The following is an 11,808-nucleotide window of genomic DNA, read 5'->3' on the forward strand; positions in this document are numbered from 1 at the left end:
TATCAGTCATTGTTATATAGTAATTATTTATCTAGAACGTCGGGAACATTTATTTGTCTTTGGAAGACTAGATCTGATGTGGTGTTCCATTGTTTTATTTATCTAGAACGTCAGGAACATTTATTTGTCTTTGGAAGACTAGATCTGATGTGGTGTTCCATTGTTTACAGTAATTATTTATCTAGAATATTTATCTAGAACGTCGGGAACTTTTATTTGTCTTTGGAAGACTAGATCTGATGTGGTGTTCCATTGTTTTATTTATCTAGAACGTCTGGAACATTTATTTGTCTTTGGAAGACTAGATCTGATGTGGTGTTCTGTAGATTTTCCTATTTAATTTTATATCTTTGTGTGCATTTGCTAGATTTACATAATCTAAGGGCCACTAACATGAATCTCATTTCAGTAATAAAATTTCACACATCTCACTTTGTCCCATCATAAATCAAATTTTCTATTCCAAATTTCTCTAAAATCCCTTTTGAAATGATCAAATTTGGTTATCTTGTTCATCTAAAACTTTTTTGTACAATTACATTTATCTTGTAACTGTCCGTGGATAAGCTAATCAGTACACTTAAACTATACACACATGCTTTTTAGGGACATCTATATAGACATTTTAACCAGAGATATATTTTGCCATCACTTTTCAATGTTTGGTGAGCCCAAACAGTCTCTTGTAGTGGCTGATTTTGGCTTATCCTGATATGATACTGACTTGTAATGCTATTGCGTTGGCTTACAAAAGTAGCAATTACTATGGAAGCTGATATAGAGGGTGTCACACATTTTCAGCCCTGTATTTCATTTGTATAAATGTTTATATGTCGAAAGGGGATAGGACTCGGCCGCTTCATACCTTGTATGCAGATGCCTTATGTAACAAATCTTCTGTCTGTCATATGACTATTTTCATGGTTCAGCAAATCACTATGAGTGATGTGATAACTTAACTTGGTGTAGTGAGACATGGTTCAGTTGATATCAACTTCATTTCATGGATTAGTGATTCCTCAGATATTGTTAGAAAAATGTCATCCTTATGTGGTGTGTGCAATGATTGTAAGATGGACATATTAGTCTGGTATGTACATTCTGACCTTGACCTCATTTTCATTTTTAATTAGGTGTTTTTAGCTCACCTGACCTGAAAGGTCAAGTGAGCTTTTCTCATCACTTGGCGTCCGTCGTCTGTAAACTTTTACAAAAATCTTCTCCTCTGAAACTACAGGGCCAAACTTAACCAAACTTGGCCACAATCATCCTTGGGGTATCTAGTTCAAAAAATGTGTCCGGTGACCTGGCCATCAAACCAAGATGGCCGCCATGGCTAAAAATAGAACACAGGGGGTAAAATGTATATTTTGGCTTATATCTTTGAAACCAAAGCATTTAGAGCAAATCTGACATGGGGTAAAATTGTTGATCAGGTCAAGATCCATCTGCCCTGAAATTTTCAGACGATTCGGACAACCTGTCGTTGGGTTGCTGCCCCTGAATTGGTAATTTTAAGTAAATTTTGCAGCTTTTGGTTATTATTTTGAATACTATTATAGATAGAGATAAACTGTAAACAGCAATAATGTTCAGCCAAGTAAGACCTACAAATAAGTCAACATGACCAAAATTGTCAGTCAACCCCTTAAGGAGTTATTTCCCTTTATAGTCAATTTTTAACAACTTTTCGTCATTTTTTGTAACTTGTACAAAAATCTTCTTCTCTGAAACTACTAAGCCAAATTTAACTAAACTTGGCCACAATCATCATTGTGGTATATATGCTGAGCCGGACTCAACTAGCTTAACCAGGTGACTGCAATCGCAATCTCGATGAAGATATAACGAACACAACTTGTTTGAAATTGTAATTATAACTTCCACCAGAAAGGGTTACATAATAGTCAGTAGATTGGTAAACTGAAAGAAATAAAAATACAATATTTTACAATGTGTATGAATTAAATATGAAAGTTAAATACAAGAGTATTAATCGAGTCAAAAACGAAAGTAGAATTTACAGTTCATTTCTCGGAAATAAATAACTTACAGTTCGTATGTATTTATAAATCACTTATCCAAAAATATCGGAGTTAAACAGATTAATTATCACAGTTTATGAATGAATCAAACGTACTTGACAGTGGTATGTCACGATTTCCTCAGAAAGTAGAAATGTCGTCCATTTTCCATGTGTTGAAATATTGATGCGGACGGTGTCACAGAAATTAAAAGTGGTCGATAAATACGGTGATTTAAGAAATCGGTCCAGTTCAATTTGTTCCGGATAAAATGAAAACAAGAAATAAACGTAGAATGTGGAACAGAATACTCCCCGTCTGATGTCTAACTGATATCACTATTTCAAATATGTCACACACTAAAATATCTGATTATATAAATCCAAAGTATCACTATAATATTAATTATACACAGTCATTCTCGATGAGAAGAATCATGTCCACGATAGGGCGTGTGTAGGTTGTGGCTTTTCCATTAACGATTACTCGCACTTCTGCTTTTCGGACATGTTCGTCTGAACTTTTAAATGAGTTCACTATAATTCCAACGGGCCATTGGGTACGGCAAAGGTTTTTGTCCTTTAGAAGAATGACGTCTCCTTCGATGAGATCACGGCGATCTTCGGTCCATTTTCGTCTTTGTTGTAGTAACGGCAGGTACTCTTTCCTCCAACGGGACCAGAAAACACTGGCAAGAGCCTGTACTCGTCTCCATTCGGCAAGACATAGATCTCGTTTATCGAAATCTCCAAGATGATCTGAGGTGAATATGTAGTCGGTTTTCTGTGTCAATAACATAGCTGGAGTTAATATTAACGGATTCTCTGGATCTGTTGAAACCGGTACCAGAGGTCTAGAGTTCACTATTGCTGAAACTTCTGCCATTAGTGTGTTGAGCACATCATGCGTAAGGCTTCTTCCGGCTGCATTTAGAAGCATAGAATCAAGAATTCTCCTGGTGATACCAATCATTCTCTCCCAGGCTCCACCCATGTGGGACGAATGCGGCGAATTGAAGATCCAACTTGTACCAGAATTGTACAGAAAGTTCTTGAAGGGTCCATCTTCAACGTTGATTGAGTCAATCTTTAAATCGTCGATTGCGCCAATAAAGTTTGTTCCACGGTCGGATCGGAAAATTTTAACTTGACCTCTTATAGCGGCGAATCTTCTGACGGCGTTTATGAAGGCTGAAGAGCTCATTTCCTCGATTAGTTCGATGTGAACAGCTCTAGTCACTAAGCATGTGAAAAGAATTGCCCAACGTTTTGAGTTTGCGTATCCACCGCGTGTTTTACGTGAAACAATTGTCCAGGGTCCAAATGTGTCTATTCCAACGTTGGTAAACGGAGGTGACGGCTCAAGACGGTCCTCTGGCAAATCAGACATGATTTGACACTCAGTTTTTCCTCTTAGTTTGCGGCATGTCACACATTTGTGAATGATAGAAGAGATCAAGCGTTTAGCTCCGACGATCCAGAATCCTGCGGAACGAATCGCTCCATCTGTAAAATGGCGACCTTGATGTTTTATCGTGTCGTGGTAGTGTCGAACTAATAATGTCGCTATATGATGGCGTCCAGGGACGATGAATGGTTTCTTTTCACGGAGGTTTAAGTCAGATTTGGCAATACGGCCTCCTACTCGTAATAGTCCTCGTTCGTCCACAAACGGATTGAGATTAGCTATCGGGCTCCGCTTATGAATTTGTTCCCGACGTTTAATGCAATCTATTTCATCGCCGTAAACTTCATATTGAGCAGATATTAAGATGAAATTTTCGGCATTCGAAAAGCCTTCCAGAGAGGTCACTGGTGCTGCCTGTTTTGACCCGTGTAAACGGGAGAAACGTTCTAAAAAGGCAATCGCTCGCACAAGTGATGTCCAGTTTGAGAATCTGTTGAATCTTTCAGTTCCGATACCTTTATGTTCAAGTGTGGCAAATGTTTTTGCAACATTAACAGTTGCACGAATTTCTCCATCTTCCTCTGGATCTATTAGCTGATATATGTTCTCAGAATTCTTCTGTTCTGAGGAAAGAAGTTGTCTTGGTCCCAATAACCATTCACTGCTATGAATTTCGTGAGCAGGTACGGACCTTGTTCCCGAATCTGCGGGATTACGGTTAGTTGGTACGTAATTCCATTGACTTGGAGAGCTAAATTTCCTTATTTTCTCTACTCTATTGGCGACGTAGATAAAGAACCTTCTTGTCTCATTACTGATGTAACCTAAGACAACTTTACTGTCTGTGTAGAATTTCACGGTGTCTATATGTAAATCTAAATTATCCACAATGGTTTGTGTAATCTCAACTGCTAATACAGCAGCAGACAATTCAAGTCGTGGAATAGTGTGACCACTCGTTGGTGCAACTTTAGCTTTCCCAAGAATGAACCCTATGTTATTCACCACTACTGTCGGTCGTGCGTAGATATGCAACAGCTGCTATGGCTTTTTCTGATGCATCAGAGAAGACATGCAACTCCTTTGTGGCTGTTTTGCTGAGATACGGCACGTAAGTACGTGGAATGCGCAATGTTTCGATAGCATTTAAAGTATCTCTCCAAGATTTCCACTCAGCTGCTGTGTCATCAGAGAGAGGTTGGTCCCAGTCGACGGTTTCTGATACTATTTTCCTTAATAGTAGTTTCCCTTTTATAATCACAGGAGCCAAAAATCCAAGAGGATCGTAGAGACTGTTTATCGTCGATAAAATTCCTCTCCGAGTTATTGGTTTGTTTTCAGATGATAATTGAAATAAGAAATTGTCAGTGTTTACATCCCAACTGAGTCCAAGGCTACGTTGTAAGGGTTTACTGTCGCATTCTAAGTCTAGATCTTTCAGATTTGAAGCCAAATCACTGGCATGAAATGCAGACATAACTTCCGCACAATTAGAGGCAAACTTGTGAAGGCGTAAGTTTCCATATTTTGCTAATGCTTGCTGTGTGTCCTTCATGAGCTTAACAGCTTCCTCTTTGGTAGGACATGACGTAAGACCGTCGTCAACGTAGAAGTCTCTTGTAACAAAGCTAGTCACGTGACTGCCGAACTCTTGTTCTGATGCCTGAGCTGCTTTTCTGAGTCCAAGCGTAGCAACGGCAGGTGACGGACTATTTCCAAAAACATGAACTCTCATGCGGAATTCGACAAGGTTCTCTTGTAGGTCGTTGTTTTTATGCCATAAAAATCTCAGATAATTTCGGTGGTCTTTTCTCACTACAAAGCAGTGAAACATGTGTTGAACGTCTGCAGTTACTGCGACCATTTCTTTCCGGAAACGCAGCAGTACTCCCAAGAGATCATTGGTCAAGTCTGGACCTGTTAGCAGGACGCTGTTGAGTGAAACTCCATTACATTTGGCGGAAGAATCAAACACACCCCTAATCTGATCGGGTTTCTTCGGGTGATAAACACCAAACAATGGTAAATACCAGCACTCTTCATGTTCGCCCAACGGTGGTGCGAGCTCTGCATGATTATTATCTAAGATTTTACTCATAAATGTAAGAAAATGTTCCCGCTTTACTGGGTTTCTACTCAGACTGGCGTCTAACATGTTAGCACGATGAAGAGCCTGTGGTTTGTTGCTTGGCAATGGCTGTCTTGGCACTCGGAACGGTAACGGTGCTACCCAACTTCCTTCCGAGTCTCTGACAAATTCGTTGTTCATCTGTTTCATGAACATTTTGTCTTCATATGACATTCCAGGCTTATCATCGTCCTTTGTTTTTTCAAAGAGTGGTGATTGTAAATCTTTCTTAACGGGGTCTGTGTAGTTTTCCCGAATGTCAAATTTGCTTGTACATGGTTGAAACGTTGAAGGTTGTCCTGTAGGTAAAATGTTAGTTATTTTGACATTTAACTCAAGAGGCACATGCTGTTTGTTAATGCAAGTTTCTCCTATCACTACCCAACCCAGTTTCAATTGTTGTGCATATGGAGTTCTGGGTGGTCCTATGCGCTGGTCAAGGACATGGTGTGCCTCTATAAGGTCTCTGCCAATTAAGAGAAGAATTTGGCAATTTTCCTCTATTGGTGGAATGCTAGCCCTAAGTTCTCTTAAATGAGGGTGATGCATTGTAACTTCAGGAGTAGGTATTTCGTCCCTATTATTGGGAACATGATCACATTCAATCAGTACAGGAAGATCAAACTTGTCATTACCATTGATTGATTCCATGACGAAACCTCTTCCTCTTTTCCCGGAAGTGACTACTTTGCCGGAGCATGTTGATAGAGTATAGTTCTCCGGTTTATCTTTGACGTCGAAAAGATTAAAGAATTCGGGCGATGCTAGTGACCGGTTGCTTTGGTCATCAATGATGGCGTACATGCGAATAACTTTGTACTGGTTATCTTTGTGATAAACATTCACAGGAAGTATTTTAGCACACGATTTCCCGCTATATGTATCTTTGCAGATCTCAGTACAGATAGAGTTAACTGAGGTTGACTTAGTTTCAGCCGATTCTGTAGGCTCCCCGCCGTAGGCTTGCTTAGGTGAGCTAGACTGAGAACTTGCTGGTTGCTGTGGTCTAGTGATGTGTAGTGCGGTAGTGTGTTGTTTACTTCCACATTCTTTACAACTTATGCGTGCATTGCACTCCCGGCTTCTGTGTTTGGTAGAATCACAACACTTGTAACAGACATTGTTTTCTTTCAAAAGACCTTTGCGTTCCTCTATTGATTTGGCTCGGAACGCTCGACATTCATTTAAGGAATGCTTTGTATTGTGCAGAATACAAAGACCTTGTTTGCTGGCGTCTCCGGATTGCTGTTCAACCGCTGTTTTATGAGTACCAACTTTAGTCTTGGGGTAAGATGTGAACCTTGGCGCAGCACCTTTTGTATTTGGTGTGACCTTTGAACCAAAGATGAATCCAGGATCGTTTTTAATTCTACTGATTTCACTGATGAAAGCAGATAACTCTGTAAAAGGAGGAAAGGCAGCGCCATGGTTAGATTTGTATCTAGACGCCCTTGTAATCCACTTTTCCTGAAGTCCATATGGTAGTTTTTCAATGACAGGGTTTATTCCGGTCGGTGAATCAAAATAAGCTAGCAGACATCCCAGCTTGGGATTTTCCTTGTGGTATTCTATTTCTGATAGAATGTCAGACAGTTCATAAAGACGTGCGTTGTCCTTATTCGTCAAGGTTGGGAATTTCTCAAGTTTACTCCTGAGAGAGGCTTCCAACATTTCTGGAGCACCATACCGCTCGTCAAGCCTCTTCCATAATCTTTGTATACCTATTGTAGGATTATTGGCGTTCGACGCTCTTATGCTTATGCCATGTTTGGCAGACTCAGGACCGAGCCACTTGATCAATAAATCAATCTGTTCCGAGTCAGATACTTGTAACTCGTCTGTCACGTTTTTAAAGCTTGCTTTCCATGTATGGAAGGATTCTGCCCGATCGTTAAAGCTGGTTAATCGGGAGAAAAGCAGGTCCTTACGCAAGAGAAATCTAGTAATCTCCGATGTTGGGTTGATTTGTTGCTGGTGTGCAACAGGGATCTCTTTTATTACGCCTTGTTTTTGGTGTGAAACAGGGATCTCTTCTATAACGTCTTGTTTTGTGCGTAAGACAGGGATCGCTTCTTTAACACCCTGTTTTTGGTGTTCAGCAGGGATCTCATCTGAAAGGCCTAGTTTTTGCATGCCAGTTACTAATCCCAGATCTGGGATAGAGGTAACTTCCGGTGACTTAGTATCGGAAGGCAAGACAGCAGATGTCTGTGACAGTAAGTTCGGTGCCACGGATGGCACGAACGCTGGTGCTTCGTGACTCAGCTCGATATGAACAGGAATTTGTTTTTTCTTTTGAGGTCCTGTTACTTCCTTTACAGCAGTTGATGCAGGAAGTTTATTTACGAAATCTTGCACACGCTGGAGCGGGTCTTCCTTTTCGTTTGGGAGATCGCTAAACGCTTGGCTGTCGTCGTATTCCAGGATACGAGCCTCGGCTTCTGCGGCTGCAGCCTCTCTGCGTGCTTCTAGAAGGTTTAACTGGGCCTTCAGCTCGGCTTTTTCTCGGCTAACACGTGCAGCCTCTTGTTTGATTTGCGCTTTTCTGCGTATGGCCTCTTGTTCTGCCTCATGTTCCATATTGGCCTTTTTTAGTGTGGCTTCCCGTTCCATTTCAGCCTTTTTAAGTGTGGCTTCCTGTTCCATTTCAGCCTTTTTAAGTGTGGCTTCCTGTTCCATTTCAGCCTTTTTGCGCGCTGCTTCCTGTTCCATTTCAGATTGTCTGAACAGGGCTTGTTCCTCTAACATTGCCTCTTGTTGTAGGATAAGTGAATGTTGTTCAACAAAGGCTATTTTTGATTTAGCGGCCTCTGCTTTGGCACGCTTCCTCCGTGCTAGGCTTGACATATCCGATACGTTAGAGCTACCGCTGTGTGAGGTTTTCTTACCCTTTGAGCCTGAGGTCCTTGTTTTAGTTGATTTAGCCTTAGTGAGGGCAAGGCGATGCTCGTGTAGAGATTCCATGGCCAGATCCACTTTGGACAGACGAAGATCCAATGTGAGGTTACATGCGTCAATGTCTTTTTGACTGTCCAACGTTCTGGTCCTTTTAAGGAAGTCCAGATACTCGTCTGTGAGCCTACGATAATTTGTACAGGCTTTTACAAGATTGTCCTGAGTTGTTAAGACTTGCTGAAGTTCATTGGGAGGTGTGGTGATTTCCAATAACTGGGTTGTTATATCTGACCAAAGGGCCTCTAGTTCCTCACAGAACTTGTTACGTTTTTCTGTGTAAACGCCTTTACCTTTTTCTGTGAGGTCGCGTACTCGCCTCGTCTCGGAATTTTCATCTACATGTGTGGTTATAGACGGATTCTCTATAGGTTCTTCAGTGACATCTCCCTCTGGGGGCTGAACCTCTTCTTGCTGTTCCGCGTGACTGGGATCCATGATGTAAATCGGCAATGTTTGTTCAACGTTGTTGGTTTGCTGCCTAGGACGCACAAGCTGTGTTGCGTAGTGTCGATGTAACAGCTACGAACGATGCTCCGTTGTATTTCCTGATCAGGAGATGTGTAGACAAGTTGTTGTCAATTTACTATGCTGAGCCGGACTCAACTAGCTTAACCAGGTGACTGCAATCGCAATCTCGATGAAGATATAACGAACACAACTTGTTTGAAATTGTAATTATAACTTCCACCAGAAAGGGTTACATAATAGTCAGTAGATTGGTAAACTGAAAGAAATAAAAATACAATATTTTACAATGTGTATGAATTAAATATGAAAGTTAAATACAAGAGTATTAATCGAGTCAAAAACGAAAGTAGAATTTACAGTTCATTTCTCGGAAATAAATAACTTACAGTTCGTATGTATTTATAAATCACTTATCCAAAAATATCGGAGTTAAACAGATTAATTATCACAGTTTATGAATGAATCAAACGTACTTGACAGTGGTATGTCACGATTTCCTCAGAAAGTAGAAATGTCGTCCATTTTCCATGTGTTGAAATATTGATGCGGACGGTGTCACAGAAATTAAAAGTGGTCGATAAATACGGTGATTTAAGAAATCGGTCCAGTTCAATTTGTTCCGGATAAAATGAAAACAAGAAATAAACGTAGAATGTGGAACAGAATAGTATATAGTTTTAAAAATGTGTCCGATGACCCCGCCTACCAAACAAAATGGCCGACATGGCTAAAATTAGAACATAGTGGTAAAATGCTGTTTTTGCTATATATCTTTAAAACTAAGACATTTAGAGCAAATCTTTCAAGATTTAAATGTCCATCAGAATAAGAAATATCCCCTCACAAATTTTCAGATGAATCCCACAACCCGTTGTTGGGTTGCTGCCCTAAAATTGGTAATTTAAAGGAAATTTTGCAGTTTTTGGTAATTATCGTGAATACAATTACAGATAGAGATCAACTGTAAACAGCAATAATGTTCAGCAAAGTAAGATCTACAAATAAGTCAACATAACCAAAATTGTCAGAGGACCCCTAAAGGAGTAATTGCCCTATATAGTCATTTTTTAACAAGTTTTCGTCATTTTTGTAACTTGTACAAAAATCTTCTTTTCTAAAACTTTGCCAAATTAAACAAAACTTGGCCACAATCATTACTAGGGTATCAATTTTTAAAAAAAGTGTCTAATGACCCCGCCTACCAACCAAGATGGCCGACATCAGTAACTACAGTAACAGGTGAGCGACGCAGGCTCTTGAGAGCCTCTAGTTTTATACTATAAACATTTGGCTGACTATATATGTAACATGGAATGATTGTAGGTAGTTATCAAAGGTACTAGGATTATAATTTAGTACGCCAGACGCGCGTTACGTCTACACAAGACTTATCAGTGACGCTCATCAAAATATTTATAAAGCCAAACAAGTACAAAGTTGAAGAGCATTGAGGATCCAAAATTCAAAAGTTGTGCCAAATACGCTTAGTTTTTCTAAAAATTCAAAGTTTTGTATGTAAGGTGTATATGTCCATGATATGTTCCATCTGACCTTTACCTCATTTTCATGATTCATTAGCCAATGTTAAGTTTTCATGGTTTGGTCTTTCCAAGAATTTGTATAACTATACAAATCCTTGGTCTTTCTTTTATTCTATCAAAAAAAAATCCAACTGTATGTGTAGCAGTGAATGATTGTAAGGTGTACTTATATCTCTGGTATTCAAATAAAAAAAGAAGATGTGTTATGATTGCCAATGAGAATTCATGTTCATTAGCCAATGTTAAGTTTTCATGGTTTGGTCTATCTTTTAGATTATTGAAAAAAATTCTAAATAAAATTGAGAAAGGAAATGGTGAATATGTCAAAGCGACAACCACCCGACCATAGAGCAAACAACAGCCGAAGGCAACCAATGGGTCTTCAATGTAGCGAGAATTCCCGCACCCGTAGGTGTCCTTCAGCTGGCCCCTAAAATATGCATAATAGTACAGTGATAATGGACGTCATACTAAACTCCGAATTATACACAAGAAACTAAAATTTAAAATCATACAAGACTAACAAAGGCCAGAGGCTCCTGACTTGGGACAGGCGCAAAATTGCGGCGGGGTTAAACATGTTTATGAGATCTCAACCCTCCCCCTATACCTCTAGCCAATGTAGAAAAGTAAAACAATAACAATACGCACATTAAAATTCAGTTCAAGAGAAGTCCGAGTCTGATGTCAAAAGATGTAACAAAAGAAAATAAATAAAATGACAATAATACATAAATAACAACAGACTACTAGCAGTTAACTGACATGCCAGCTCCAGACCTCAATTAAACTGATTGAAAGATTATGTCTTCATCATATGAATATCAGGTACAATCCCTCCCGTTAGGGGTTTAGTATCATACTATCATAAAATATATGAGAAGAACATAACCCGTGTCATGCCAACAACTGTTTTTTTAGAAATAAATGTGTTTAGTTCCGATGCAAAGACCCTATTAGTGAATCAATGTTAAAGCCAAAATATGCAATCTTTAATGACCTGACAACAGTATCGTAACTATACCCCCTTTTAATAAGTCTATTTAAAGGTTTTGTTAGTTTCTGAGGAGAATACTGACATTTTTGTGCTTTATAAAGAATATTTCCATAAAATTTTGGATGTGAAATACCTGAACGTATAAGATGTCTGCATGTTGAGTTATATTTACGAATTATTTCCTTATACCGGTGATAAAATTTAGTAAATGTTTTGACCAGTTTGTGATATCGAAAACCCTGGTGTAATAATTTTTCAGTAATACATAAAAAAAATCTAATACATTGT

At 39.2% G+C, this 11,808-nt stretch overlaps 1 protein-coding gene across 1 annotated transcript; it reads right to left on the minus strand.

Moving 5' to 3' along the window:
- Positions 1 to 1,779: 1,779 nt before the first annotated feature.
- Positions 1,780 to 8,949, minus strand: LOC139515562 (uncharacterized). The gene is made up of 3 exons (XM_071305140.1): positions 4,551 to 8,949; positions 2,141 to 4,423; positions 1,780 to 1,923 (listed from the first exon to the last, which is right to left on the minus strand). Exons 1-2 carry the CDS (start codon positions 8,947 to 8,949, stop codon positions 2,430 to 2,432), a joined length of 6,393 nt encoding a protein of 2,130 aa, XP_071161241.1. The 3' UTR covers positions 1,780 to 1,923; positions 2,141 to 2,429.
- Between the last annotated feature and the right edge of the window lie 2,859 nt (positions 8,950 to 11,808).

Source organism: Mytilus edulis, chromosome 3 (genome assembly GCF_963676685.1).
Source record: "Mytilus edulis chromosome 3, xbMytEdul2.2, whole genome shotgun sequence".
NCBI classification, from domain to species: Eukaryota; Metazoa; Mollusca; class Bivalvia; order Mytilida; family Mytilidae; genus Mytilus; species Mytilus edulis.